Source organism: Coptis chinensis, chromosome 5 (genome assembly GCF_015680905.1).
Source record: "Coptis chinensis isolate HL-2020 chromosome 5, ASM1568090v1, whole genome shotgun sequence".
In the NCBI taxonomy this organism is placed as follows: domain Eukaryota; kingdom Viridiplantae; phylum Streptophyta; class Magnoliopsida; order Ranunculales; family Ranunculaceae; genus Coptis; species Coptis chinensis.
The window spans coordinates 97273473-97288493 of NC_141460.1; the positions used below are offsets into that span (position 1 = coordinate 97273473).

The 15021-nt window shown below is 43.0% G+C and overlaps 2 protein-coding genes across 2 annotated transcripts; one reads left to right on the forward strand and one right to left on the reverse strand.

Moving 5' to 3' along the window:
• Positions 1–831: 831 nt before the first annotated feature.
• LOC147500660 (glycine-rich RNA-binding protein 4, mitochondrial-like) lies at positions 832–2903 on the forward strand. The gene is made up of 5 exons (XM_086562279.1): positions 832–1002; positions 1716–1870; positions 1969–2037; positions 2271–2377; positions 2459–2903. Exons 2-5 carry the CDS (start codon positions 1738–1740, stop codon positions 2636–2638), a joined length of 489 nt encoding a protein of 162 aa, XP_086418405.1. The 5' UTR covers positions 832–1002; positions 1716–1737; the 3' UTR covers positions 2639–2903.
• Positions 2904–4092: 1189 nt separating this feature from the next.
• Positions 4093–5818, reverse strand: LOC147500661 (pentatricopeptide repeat-containing protein At1g09220, mitochondrial-like). The gene has a single exon (XM_086562278.1). The coding sequence runs from the start codon at positions 5801–5803 to the stop codon at positions 4256–4258; it is 1548 nt and encodes a 515-aa protein (XP_086418404.1). The 5' UTR covers positions 5804–5818; the 3' UTR covers positions 4093–4255.
• Positions 5819–15021: the final 9203 nt, after the last annotated feature.

The window sequence follows — 15021 nt, forward strand, 5'->3', positions numbered from 1 at the left end:
TGTAATAAATATATTTGTTTGTATTTATTTTTCGAGTTATGATAAATAATTTTCTTCATTTCTTATAGTATAGTAAATTATTTTTTATCGTTTATTGTAGTATAGGTGTGTATTACTATACATATTATAATCACCTAGCATCTAGACATTGCATAGAAGGCCTAGGTGTTCTCCCACTGCCCAACTAGTGCCTAACACTTTGTTGCTCCATTTCGTTTTATCTAACATTTTAATCACAATCTGAGGGAGTAGAAACCCTCTCTGAGGAAAAGCGCTTCTTTCCACCCTCTCAACCAAACCCCTTTGTTTCTCTCCCCTCCAAAAATTATTCAACTCCAATAGTAGATTTTTGGCTTTTAGTGTTGGTGTTTTTTTGGTGGTTTCAAGCCTACTCCTTGTTGTATGATTTCCCCTTTTGTGATCTTAAAAACAACTGCTATGGTGATAATACATTTATGTAAAATCATGGTGGGGTGTTTCTTTTTGGGAAAAAGACAATTGTTGCGGACCTTCGTCAGTGCACGTGCTCTGGAAGGAAGAGGGTTGTGGTTACTATATCGGCTGGAGTTAACGCAGAGTTGAAGTGCATACATGGAACTCATTTGTGCAAAAATATTCTTGCTATATATATCATTTTAATCACAATCTTCACCACCAAAAAATTATTCAACAATCTTTTTGGCATTTGTTAAAAACAACTTGATAATTTGTTCTGGGCCTATATATATATGAAAGCCCAAGGCTTTTACGTTTGTTCTGGGCCACCTGAGGTTGGTTGGGCCGGGTCAGGGTGTGTGAACCACATTAATCCAAAGTGGCGTGAGAGATAACAACACACAGCAGAAAATCGCTATAAAAACGGGTGGGCCAAATATATTTGTTAACCCAAACCCACAATCGGTGTGCTTCTTAAACCCAAACCCTAGCCGCATTTCACTTCTATTACTTAAACCCTTAAACCCCTCATTTCTTCTCACTCTTCTCTACTCACTCTCCTCTAAGGTAACCATGACCTTCTGTTTAAAGTTTATAGTTTAGTTTGTTTTTATCTATTGTTTAGAAATGATATGGGGCTTGTTTGTTTGTTTTTTTTTTTTTTATTATTATTATAAAGGTGGTAAATTTGTATTGACTTGGAGTAGAAAGTAGTATTGAACTGTTTGATTTGATGAAAGGTTTAGGAATGATGATTGATTTGCATATTAGAAGTGATGGGGTTGCTTATTTTTTTAGAAAGGTGTTTAATTTGATGAAATTATTTTGGTTTTTGTTAATATATGGGTAGATAGGATGTATGTTATTAGTAAAAAAAAAATAGATAATAACAAAATGAATGTAACTTAAAATACTAGCTAATGATTTAAACTTGTACTGTAAATTATGTTATCTTATTTGCAAGTTGCTCTGATCTGATGTTGTTAGTTGTTGCCCTGTCTAAACCTAGTGTAATTATTTTTTCGACCTTGTAACATATAGTGGGATTGAGTTGAACTAGGTTTTGGGGAAAAAGTGACATTTACAAGGTTGTTTTTCATTTGTATAGGATTGTATCGAGTTGTTTTTTTTTTTGTTTGGGTTTGTACCTTGTTGGCTTGACTAGGTTTGTCATTATTTTTGGTGATTTTCTTCGTAAGAATATTTTTTTATTTGTTAATAAATATTTTTGTTTGTAAGATGCTCTTCTTCCCTGTGCATTAACGTCTGAATACGTTCAGATACTCTAAAAAACAAACCGAGATGGCATTTACTGGTAGATTTGGGAGCCTTGTGAAGCGGAGCCTGTTGCAGAATACTGTTACAAATGGGCAGGTTCCACCGATGTCTATGTTCAATGCGTTTCGATGCATGAGTACAAAACTTTTTATTGGAAGTAAGCTATTTATTTCCATATAATATGCAAACTTTGTTTTAAAGACTCTTATTTATAATTTTATATATTGTTGTGACTTGAATCTTTTTGATGACCAGGTCTTTCATTCAATACTGATGACCGGTCTCTTTCAGACGCTTTTTCCCAGTTTGGGGACGTGAGTGAAGGTTAGTTTAGTTGCACTTTTCTGTTACGTGTGAAATAGTAAAGGAACACTGTCAATTTAACTGCAAAACGAAGTGGTACTCAAGCATAAGTGAAAGCTGTACCCACATTTTAGCACGTTTGAACATCCATTGATATATTGGCAGTATGAAGAGTGATAAATATGCATAACTCATACATCTTCGCGCGCCCTCACTGATATATGGCATGTCCATCTTACATTTCTATGATGCAGCACGTGTTATCACAGATCGTGACACTGGGAGGTCAAGGGGGTTTGGATTTGTCACTTTTGCTGATGAAGAATCTGCTAACTCAGCCATGTCAGCTATGGATGGCAAGGTACAAACCATGAGCATGAGTACAGTACCATTTCTTCTTTACTCCTTAACAGTGATTAAATATTTTTTACTGATGTAACAGGAATTGGATGGAAGACCAATCCGTGTTAATGCTGCTAATGAAAGACCTCCCCGTGCTAGCTACGGTGGCAGTGGTGGTTACGGCGGCAGTGCAGGTGGTGGTGGTGGTGGTTATGGTGGCGGTGGTTATGGTGGCGGCAGTGGTGGCGGTGGTTATGGTGGCGGAAGTGAGAGTTTTTAGGTAGTTTTATGTGTCTGGGATATGCTCTTTAGTTGGCATCGGCCATTGCATACAGATCATTAAGTAGTTATTTTCTCGGATTGGTTGTCCTTTTGTCCTTTCGGCTTGTTACCGTCACTGGATATTGCTTTTTGAAATTGAATCACTAGTTTCTCAGGACATTAAAGTTATATTGTCACTGCATCTCCTGTTTATGATCTGCTGTACCCCATTGTCTAGCTTGTTTATTATAAGAATATTTTTTTAACCAAGTTTTGATTATGGATACGGTAATAGCGCCTGTGTGGAATGTTCAGTTTCCTTGCTTGCCAATCTCTGTTGGACGTATTTCTTTTGAATAATAATAGAGTAAAAGTGGCTCAACTGGGAATCTGAGAGCGTTTTTGGTAATTGTGTCTGGTTTTTCGTTGGTTCTTCTGCCTGGTTTGTCCTTATTAACGAAAAAAGCTCTTCAACGTTTCTCCGCAAATCTGCATTACAATTCTGGATTTTCATTGTACTTGATTAACGAAATTTACCTTGCACATAAATGTGTCGTGGTCAACTATTATCACGATTACTGGTTTTGTCATTCCTCTAGAACCGTCCTCCTCCCGTCCTTCCTAAAGTACTTTTCTGTCTTTCATTTAGATCCATCTCTTATCCCTTTGCCACTGCATTTTTCTTTCACTTGGTTTTCTTCTATTCAAATCCTAACCCACAATTTGAGGCTTCAGAAAGCGTTTGAGTACATAAAGGAAATTAATCCAACAATTAAGCTGGAACACTTTTAGTAAACAACTTCATCAGCAGCTTCTTCCACATAACTGATATCATCAACATTTTATTGGTGCTAGAGTGTATCAAGTGAGTGGTGCTGCGTTGATGGTTTGGTTATTTTTAGGGAGTATGGCCTAATATTGAAATTGTATGTGACACTTATAGTTAGATTGCATTTCCTCGGATGATGAGACAGGGAACATTTTCAACTTACAGTTCCTTATTTTACATTTGAGTGCAGGAACCAGAAAAGTAAAAAAGATTGCATGAAAAATAGGTAAATGCTTAATTACATCTACGGATCCACCTGCACTACACTACCTTAATGAGAACTAAGACTTTCAAACAACTCTTTCATTATGTAGTGTCTGTTGCCAGAAAGGCTGAAACCAAACAATAGCTTTGATACGCTTGAATGCTCTACATGTTCTAGTAAGTACGTAAGAGTGAATCTGTGTAGTATACAAGTGCAAGGTGTCGTGTTTCAGAAAGACAACCAGAATCCCGGAAAAGGTGAATTCCCATTGAAAGCAAGAAACTGTAGGATACTAGAAAATCATACCTTGGACAATTCTATACAAGTTATTTCAATTCTGTTTCGCTGATCTAGACTCCAGGGAGTTCTGAGAATAGACAAATTATCGTTTGGCTCCCTTAAGTTATTTTTCCCTTAATTGGTAGTAAATGCATTCGTGTAGAAACCATACTTTATACACTCAAAGGAGCCACTCAGTACATGTTCGAATTTTAGATCAACTCTTTTATCATTATCTATCCATTACAAAACGACTTTCAAGTTTCAACATTTCCATCCTTGATGTGACTCAGAACTATCAACAAGTCCTGCTCATTTACCATCTACCAACTAAGTCCAGGAACTTTCAAAGCATTCCTTGCGTTCATCAAACTTCTGACCTTCTCTGCCTCGCCAAACCTTCCAACACCAGAAAAAATATTGTACAATACCACATAGTCTCCAGCATAACCTTTTTCTATCTCCAATATCCTCTTCATAACTCTGTTACCAATATCCACATTCCCATGAACACTACAAGCACCTAAAAGTATCCTCCAAACCACCACATTAACCATCTCCGAAGGAATCCCATTTGCTATTTTCTCTGCTTCTTCCAACATTCCCACCCTTCCTAACATGTCTATCATGCAACCATAGTGCTTAATACTAGGCATTATCTGACAACCAATAATCATCTTCCTAAAAAACTCAAGACCCTCATTGACCAATCCTCCATGACTACACGCATTCAGGATGCTTAAAAACGTAATCTGGTTCGCTTTCAGACCTTCCTTTTCCATTTCCTCGAACTGTTCAAGAGCTTCTTTTGCCATTCCATGCATAGCAAACCCTGAAATTATTGACGTCCACGTAACCAAATTCCTCCTCTCGGTGGAAATATCCTCGAAAACTTTAAATGCATTCTCTATACATCCACACTTTGCATAGGCATCTATCAGTGAATGCGCCACCCGAATGTCAGACGCATTGTACGCGGTTTTCTCACCATAAGCATGAATTGATTGACCCATAATAAGATCTCCAGTATTATAAACTGCTGGTAGAATGGTTAGAATCGTTATATCACTTGGTTTCAATCCATCAATCATCATTCTACAAAATAGCCCAAGAGCTTCCTTAAACCTATTCGCGCGAGTGTACCCATCAATCATTCCAGTCCATGAGACTACATTCCTACAGGGCATCTTATCAAAATAAAACTTAGCAAGATTCAGCTCACCCCACTTTATTAAACCAGTTATCAAAGCATTCCAAGAGACTGAACTTCTTTCAGGCATTTCATCAAAAAGTTTTATACCATCACCCAAAAGTCCACAAAACGAATACATATTCACCAATGCTGTTTCCACATAGACATGAAACTGAAAACCAAGTTTGACAATAAGTCCATGCAGTTGAACCCCTTTAAAGGGTTGGTTTAAATTAGTGCAGGCTTTAAGTAGGAATGAAAAAGTAAAGCTGTTGAATGGAAGAGAAGAAAAACAGAGTTTGAGGACTTGTCTGTAAAGTTTGAAAGCTTCTTCAGGAAATAGACTTTGAGAGTAAACTCTAAGTAATGTGTTGAAAATTAGTATATCAGTTTGGTTAATAAAACCACATTGGTGAAACCCAGTTGTGATTAAGTGAGAGTGTATTTGAATTGAGTTAGCTCTTGTTGGATTTTTGAGTAAATGAGCGAGCAAATGTTGTTTTTTCAAAGAGATGGTACTCTTGATGCTGGTGTATGAAAACTTGACCTTTTGCATGGTAACTTTGGCATTTCGATGGGCCATTTCAATCAAGAGCGAATTTGTCAGCAACTTTTGATTTGATCCAAACAATTTGTGGGCAGCTATACAGATTTTTTTGGTAGGTAAACAGTTTTTCATGGCAAATAGTTTACTGTCCACAAACTTAGAGTATCTCTAGGTTGTAGTATAACATATTCGTTCGCATTCTTGTTCACAAATTTGGCAGTTTGGATGCGGATCTTGTTTTACAAATTTAGCATTGCAAATGTCGCCCAATCTTTTTTGACTTTGATGTCGCCCAATTTTTTTACTTTGACCACAGATAAATATGCATCATGCCACTACTACTAATGTCGGCGAAGTTATTTTTTTTTTTTTTACTTTTTCAATTTGGTGCGATAGTGGGAATGTCGCGTGAGTTTTTTTTTCCAACTTGAGGGCGACAGTGGTAATGTCGCGAGACAATAGTACTAGCGCGCGCCAATACCAATGGCACGCGTGGTAGGGTATACAATCTCATTTGCGGTCGATATTTGCGACTAGTTTGCAACCAGTTTTTCCAAATTTTTTCTTCAAATTTAAAGAGTATACAACCACCACCTAGAGATGGCACGCGTGATAGGGTATACCGGTATACAATCTCATTTGCGGTCGATATTTGCGATTAGTTAGAGTTGGTCAAAATTTGCGACCAGTTTCTCCAAATTTCTTCTTCAAATTTAAAGAGTATATGTATAGGACGTATACATGACATAGGAGGTTAGTGGACACAATGGGACCGGATCACGGTATAAATTTGGGGAGCAGGTTGCACCATCGATCCGCGGTATCCCAACCGCTCACGGCCGCGAGACATGGAGTGATGGAGGCGGAACCTTAACTACAAGGGTAGCCGCGACACGTGGAAAGAGAGAGATCATGGAAGAGAAAAGATATAAAAGAGAGATGGAGAGAGAAAAGAAAAGGGGAAAAAAGAATCGAGAGAGAGAGACGAGTGAGATTGGTGGTTGTAATATTAGTTCATACATTTTGGCGCCGTCTGTGGGGAAAGAAGAAAATGGCTACGGTAATAAAGAGAGGAGTAGGAAGACCTAAGAAAGGACCAATCGGAGAAACCATTGAGGAAGTAGAGAGTCTTTGGGATGGACGGTGGTAGGAGAAGAAGAAGTATCAAATGTGGCGGCAGGCCACCGGACTCTTCTGAGGAGGAGATAGTTAGGTTAAGAGAGGAGAATGATGAGTTGAGAAAGGGAGGGAGGTTACACGGGGTGGAACGGGAGGGGAGGAACCTGATATGAAGCCGGAAGGGGAGAATATAGAGTGCCCACTACCGGACGCCGAACCAACGTGGGCATTACTTTAGGGTGGTTCAAAGCTATGATCGAGAAAGATCGGAAGTGAATCGTGTAGCGAAAAAGAGTGATCCAGAGCGGCAAAGATGGAAGGAGGTGGCTAGCCTCAACAAAAATACCATTTGGCGATTCAATATGGAATTCGGAAGTACCTAAGAGGTTTTCTCGGCCCTAGGTTTGAGCGGTATGATGGGAAAGGAGACCCCATCGATCATTTGCATCATTTTCGCAAAGATGCCGTTATGGCAAGAGAATAAGTATGATGGACTTCGTTGTATGATGTTCCCGCCAGCTTTAAGGGAGGATTGGTATTATATCGGTTGGCCATGAAGCATAAAAGGGTTCAAGAAGTCGTCTAGCAGCGCTATCGTTGATCACTTCATTCACCGAAGAGAAGAGTGGTTGATATCGCGGCCTCTTTAACATAAAGCAAAGAAGCGGAGTCATTGAGGGAGTTTTATGCAGATTCAAGGAGGAGACGCGAGAGTGGAAAAACCGGATGAACATACGGGCGGTCATAGCCTTCCAAAGATGGTTTGAGATCGGGGGGGGACGAGTTCATGAGTCCGTGTCTAAGATTGAAATTACTACGTTGCATGCCCTATACCGAAGGTAGAGAAGTACATACGATATGAGGATATAATCTGAGAACCGCAAAGGAACGTAAGAGTCGGGGGAAAGGGTCACGGGGAGGTTGAGAAAGATGATGAAGGGGTAAAGGTAGAGTAGAGGACATAGAAAGAGGATCTTCTGAGGGGAGAAACGAGGGCGAGAGAACACTTGATCGGGGGCAAAAAAGAGAGGTGCGAGAGAAGGCCATACCGCGTGAAATGGAGCGGACTCTCTTAGCCGACCATTAGAGGAGATCTTGAGTCTCATTAAGGAGCACCAAAATTATGAGGGGGCGAAGTATCCCAAGAGAGATAGAAGGGAAACCATTTTGCGGTATCATCAAACCAAACCATGCCCGCGAGCGAATGTTATGCCTTGAAATGGTTAGTAGAGAGGATGATTGAAAAAGGAATGCTCGGAGAGTTTGTCAGCGAGGAGGCGCGTCAAGCCGATAGAGTGCCATTTGCGCCAGAATTTTGGGTAACGATCAATGTCATCTTTAGTGGAGAGACTCACGGGGAGGAATTAGGGGACAAGGTAAGGAAGGACGACAACGGGTTAATGAGGTGGTGAGTGTACCGCTGTTAGTTAGTGGAGCCGCGATGGCCGGGCGGATCATTATGTTCACCCCAAAAGATTTGGAGCCGATAATTACACCGCATGAGGACGCCTTTGGTAATCACCATAGCAATGGGGAATTATCTAGTTCGGGCGGTGTTAATAGATGCGGCGGCGAGTTCGGTTGATTTATTATTTAAAGGGGCCATGGAGGAGATGAACATCGACGGCAGCCGATTGAAGGTTCCCCAAAACCAACTTGTATGGGTTCAAGCGGTAAGATGACGGAGCCCAAGGAAGTTACGCCGCCCGTGACCGCAGTCCCGTCGGCGGTATTCACTAGATTCATGGTGGTGGATATCGCGTCCGCAAAGATAATGCAATTTTAGGAAGAAAATGGATTCGCGAAATGAAAGCAATTCCATCGACATATTACCAAGTGATCCGCTTCCTACCAATGGGGAACATATTAAATCGGGGGATCATGGTGGCGTATGAGAACATCCAACGGATCACGGTGAAGAGTTTCGTTCGAGGTACAAAGAAAGGGTTTCGCAGACGGGAACAAGGATTTTCATAGCGATTCTGAGGAAGTTTAACGATGACAAAAGGGTGTGAATCGCCGTTGGGACCAAAGACATTGGATGCGATTGAAGTAGTGAACTTAGGAGCGAAGTTGAAGAGAAATTTACATCCATAGGGACTGATTTGCCCCGAAGAATGGAAAAAGAAACTAGTGCAGTTCTTGACGAGAAAATTCAAGTGTGTTCGCGGGCATTATTGAGGATATCGAGGGTTTAAACCCGAGTTTGCATGCCACCATTTACATATGAATGAAAATGCCAAGCGGTTAGACAGAAGATGAGAAGTTTACGCCCCAAATATCCGAGGCTATTCGCGAGGAAGTGGCACGATTGAAAGGGGGGGAATAATAAGGGAGGTCGAATACGAGAATGGTTGTCTCAACGTAGTCACGGTCCGCGAAAAAGAATGGTAATGTCGGGATGTGTGTTGACTTCACGGATGTGAACAAGGAGTGCCCAAAGGATTGTTACCCGATGCCGAGTGGACGAAAGCGGTGGGTGGAATGAAACAGCAGGGTACAAAGTGTTCTCTTTCATGGACGCGCCCATGGGATATAATCAGTCGCGATGCACGCCCGGATCAGGGAAAAGACCACGTTCGTGGTGGAGGGGGCGTCATCGTTACACGGGGATGCCCCTTTGGTTTAAAAATGCAGGGCGACATTCCGAGATTAGGAGAAAGAATGTTTCAAGGCAAGATTAGGAAGGGATGGAGATATATATTGATGATATGGTGGAAAAGAGTATGTCGGAAGAGGAACACTTGGAAGGTCTTGAAACTTTTCATATACTGCGCAATACATAAACTGAAACTCAACCCCCGAAGTGTACTTTTGGGGTAACTTCGGAAAGTTCTTAGGTTATATAGTTACACACCGCGGTATAGAGGCAAATCTGAAGATCGGATCAGCGATAGAAATGCCGTCCCCTCGAATGTGAAAAGAGGTGCAAAGCTTAGCAGGGAGAGTAAGCGGCACTTAATCGATTCATATCGAAGTCCTCGGATAAATGTCGACCTCTATATCGATTATTAAGGAAATCACAAGACTTCAATTGGACCGGCGGAATGTGAAGAAGCCTTCCAAGAGTTGAAGAGTTATCTAGGAAAGCACCTTTATTATCGCAACCCGAATCGGGGGAAAAACTATTTCAGTACTTGGGAGTTTGAGACGCCGTGAGTTCGGTCTTGGTGCTGCGTGGTTGACAAAGTAGAAAAGCCGGTGTGTATTTTCAAAGCAAGACCATGTTAGAAGCAGAGACCGAATAGACGAGAAATACGCTTTGGCTTTGGTATTTTCTCGCCTTTAAAGTTGAAGCCTTATTTCGAGGCATACTCGATGTGGTTGTCGTGAACAAATTTGCCTCTCAAGCAAGCCTTGAGGGCGGAGAAGTCGGAAGAATGCTAAAATGGGTATCTTTGAGTTGCTATGAAATTCATTACCAAGAGAAAAAGCACAAGCAATGGCGGAGGTATTGGCAGAATTCCCAGCCGAGGACCCAACGTGGGGTGAGGAGATGGTAATGGATCACGAAGGAGAGACTAACCACGACCCCTTGGACCCATGGGATGAACGAAATGGATGGAGAGTTTTCGCAGATGGCTCTGCTACGGATACAGGGAACGGAATAGGCGTAGTCCTGGTGACCCCGGAGAATACTAGGCTGGAATTGTCAATGAAACTAGGGTTCGCAGCTTCAAACAATGAATCAGAGTATGAAGCTGTGATAGCAGGATTAGATTTGGCACAGGACCTCGGCGTGAGAGAATTATCTGTTTACTCTGATTCTAACCTGGTGGTGTGCCAGGTGAACGGGGGTTTTGTGGCTCTGCCGCCCCGAGGATGGCAAGATACCGGAGGTCCTACAAAGGAAAGCGAAAGCAAATTCAAGAAGATCAAATTTACTCATTTGAATCGCTGGAGAAAATCGACATGCCGATGCATTAGCTTATGTTGCGGCGGTATTACCAGGATCGGAGGGCGATCAATTGAAATAAAGGGTGTTGGACAAGCCCAGTACCGCGGAAGGGGAGTATGTTTGTCTTACCACCGAGATTGATCCTGACTGGATAGTGCCCATCAAGACTTTCCTGATGGGGATGGAAATTGAAAACACACGGGAAAGGCGTAGAATAGATGAGCCAAAGATACACTCTATTAGGCGGGAGCCTATATAAGAGAAGTTTCGAGGACCTATGCTAAAATGCATAGAATCCGCGATGTTCGTGAACCGCCGCGTATGCATGAAAGAGATTGTGGAAGTCATTCAGCGGGGCTTAACAACCACACACCGATTGCTCTCCCAGGGGATACTTTTGGCCACACATGAAGAGAGATGCCCGAGTATGCCAAAAATGCATAAAATGCCGAGGTTTGCACCACCGATTCATCGCCCGGCCGAGATGTTACACGTGTACTGTATCTGGCCGTTCGCAATGTGGGCAATGGATATAGTTGGGCCGCTTCCCATGGCAAGCGGTAAAAGAAGGTTCATGTTAGCGGCAATGCATTACTTTACCAAGTGGGTTGAGGGCGTGGCATTTAGAACAGTCAAGGAAGAAAATGTGATCAAATTCCTATGGGAGAATATCATTTGCAGGTTTGGATTGCCGCATACAGTCATAGCGGATAATGGGACGCAATTTACAGGGAAGAAAGTTCGGAAATTCCTTCAAGCGTTCAAAGTGAAGCAGGGGTTCTCAGCCCCCTACAATCCGGAAGGGAATGGACAAGCCGAGGCCTCAAACAAAGTTATCATGGATAATCTTAAGAAAAAACTAGAGGAGCGGAAGGGAGCATGGGCTGAACACTTACCTCATGTGTTGTGGGCATACCGAACTACACCACGAACATCCACTAATGAATCACCGTTCAGAATGGCATATGGAGTAGAGGCATCATACCAATAGAGATGATAGAGTCCACAACAAGAACAAAGCGATTGGAAAGTGGCCTGAATGAGAGAATATTCCGAATTTGAATGTTGTTGAAGAAAAAAGAGACATAGCCCGGATTCGGTTGGAGGAATACCATCGGACTCTGCAGAGACAATATGGTAAACGAGTGAAGCCACGGAATTTCAATGTGGGTGACTATGTGCTGCGACGTGTTACTCCAGCCACCAAGATAGAGAACGACGGGAAGTTGGGGCCAAACTGGGAAGGTCCATATGTCATCAGTAAAAAGGGTACATCTGGAACTTATGGATTGCAGACTGTAGCAGGAGAAAAGATAGAGAGACCGTGGAATATTAGAATGCTGAAAGAGTTCCATGTCTAGGACCTTTCTTTAATCTTTTCGTATGTGATAGTACTTTATTTGTATTGTTTACTTTTTGACTATGATATAAACAAACATTCTTCTAAATGAGTTAGAAGTAGATAGTAAAATGAAATAAAAGGTGAATATAACTGCATGCACGAAACGGCCGCGGCTATACAATTGAAGAGAGCTGGGGGAAGAGCCCTTCGCCGGACTACACGGTCCAAATCAAACAGGGGGCAACCCTAAGTAGCTTCACTGCTATACAATTGAGAAGAGGGGGGAAGAGCCCTTCGCGGACTACGTGTCCAAATCAAACTGGGGGCAACCCTAAGTAGCTTCACTGCTATACAATTGAAGAGAGCGGGGGGGAAGAGCCCTTCGCGGACTTCGTGTCCGAATCAAACTGGGGGCAACCCTAACTAGCTTCACAGCTATATGAAGAGAGCGGGGGGGAAGAGCCCTTCGCGGACTTCGTGGCCCAATCAAACTGGGGGCAACCCTAACTAGCTTCACAACCTATATGAAGAGAGCGGGGAATAGCCTTCGTGGACTTCGCGGTCCGAATCAAACCGGGGCAACCCTAACTGGCTTCGGCTTCATTGGGGAAGAGCCCTTCGGACTACGCGGTCCAAATCAAACCGGGGCAACCCTAATTAGCTTCACCGCTATACAATTGAGGAGAGGGGGAAGAGCCCTTCGCGGACTTCGGCGGTCCGAATCAAACAGGGGCAACCCTAAGTAGCTTCAGCCTATACAATTGAGCTCGGGGAAGAGCCCTTCGCGGACTACGTGTCCTAATCAAACTGGGGGCAACCCTAAGTAGCTTCACAGCTATACAATTAAAGAGATCGGGAAGAGAGCCCTTCGCCGGACTTCGTGTCCGAATCAAACTGGGGGCAACCCTTGCGAATGTTACGCTAACGGAGTATACAAATGCAAATAAAAAAGAGTACAAGGATCATCAAATGACAAATACTACACAATAATGATATCTCGATCAAGCTCAAAAGACATTGTTCCTCACAAACACAAAGGACATTGTTTCTTACACGCATAAAGAAATTGTTCAAACTAAACAAATCCAAAGGCATCAACAAAGAAAGAAATCCGACATAAATCTTTGTTGAGGATTAGTCGCCGGCAGTATGTTCATTTTCACCGACACTGACCATCTTTGGGTTTTCATTCATTTCCATTGGTGAGGGTTAGTCATAGGTGTCGTCGGCGTACGGTGGCGTCGGCCGCGAGATGCAGTTGGTAATACCAAGGATGGAGGAATGGGTCTTTGGGAGAAGACGAAAAGTTGATCAAGTTGTTGTTTTAATTCCCGCGGCGATTTTCTTGGTAGCGAGGTTTTGAATCGGAACGGCCTTGTCTACAGCAGAAAGCTTCTCCTTCTCTTTGAGGTTGTCCATTTTAGAATTGACTTGTCACACGTAGTCGCGGGGTGCTTGTCCTTGTCCGCTGAAGCTCCTTATGGATCTTGACCGCCTTGATCCGTAAGTCATCCCTTTCCTTCTCCATTTGGGCATACTTTGCGTTCAAACCATCGGGACCATTAATCTCCCGGCTTAGCGCCTCCAAGTTCTCCATCGGTCTGGTAAGGTCAAAAACACAGCCGATATCTAGGCTTAACTGTGGAGACATACCGGGTTAAAGGGTAGCACGGAAAATATAACGCAATGAAGTAAGAACACAAAAGATAGTGATCGATTGAGTCAAAAACGCATACCTTCTCCCATCCAGTGTAAATGGAGGCCCTATGGGAAGCAACGGTACCAGAATCTCCGTAAGCTTGATCCCGAGGAAGATGAGAGCTGAAAAATAGGGAGGCGGCGACAGCTGGATTGTCCAAAGCCGAGTCTTGCGTAGTAACATCGCGGTCCCTAGCCTTGAACTTGGGATGCCACACTTCAACAGGGCCAGAGGTTAAAGGACCAGCTGAAGAAGACTCCTGTCTGGGGCGGCGAGAAGATATAGCAGACCGCGGTGGTTCATGGCGGCCAGTGGTAGGTGGAGGAGCGGTGGAAGAAATTTTAGCCCTTTTGGTGGGAGGGCTCTTGTGGGACACCTCATTTGGAGCGTCTTCATCATGTCCCAAAGCTTATACTTGTTCACGCCCATTTGAGTGGCGTAAGAGGAGCGGAAGTAGGAACAATTTCGTCCTCCCAATCAGCCACACGCAGAGTACGGGCGGTTAAGCGTCTCCGCGGTACTAGTGCACGTTGGGCAACGGCTCGTGAATGAGAGATTTTGGTTGTATAGTTGAATGATTTGTAGGCGGGACGCTTTCTTTTTTTGAGATGGGATGGTTGGCTTTTCTTTCTTTGGGGGGCGGCAAGGCGATAGAGGGGCCTTGGTATTTGCCAATGTCTTTAGAGAAGGGTCAAGTAAGAGAGGAGTGGCTTTTTCCGGATCGACACCGAGGACTTCACGCTGCACTCCCTAGTTCCTTGGAGAGGATTGGAAAATTTCGAGTAAACACCGTTGTATACCTGGGATCGCGAATCGGGTCTCCAACCTACATCACCAAGAATAAGGACAAGTTAACGACAAGTGAAATCTAAATACCGCGACTCAAAACTGCTTACTTACCACTTGTTAGGAAATGGAGATGCCTCAAAGAAACTTCTGGAGGGAGGTCCGCGGATAAAAAACTACCGGACACATACAACGGGTACTGGTGCCACACCTTGTCAGAGGTGGTGATGTGAAGAAGGAAAGACTTCTTTTGTGGACGAGTGCAGAAGGATTGATATCCCACACTCCCCAGTTTAGTGCTTTTTTTTATATAGAAGTGGGAAAGGATATCGCAGAGTTGGATTTTGGGGGAGTGAGTCAAATTGTAGTGATTGGCGGCATACATAACACGCCAAAAGTTACCTATGCCTTGGCAGGGAGGAATGTTGAAATGGTTACAGACCTCGACATCAAGGAGAGTCAAGGGGAAACGCAAACCGGCCGCAATCTGTCCTACAGTAGCGACG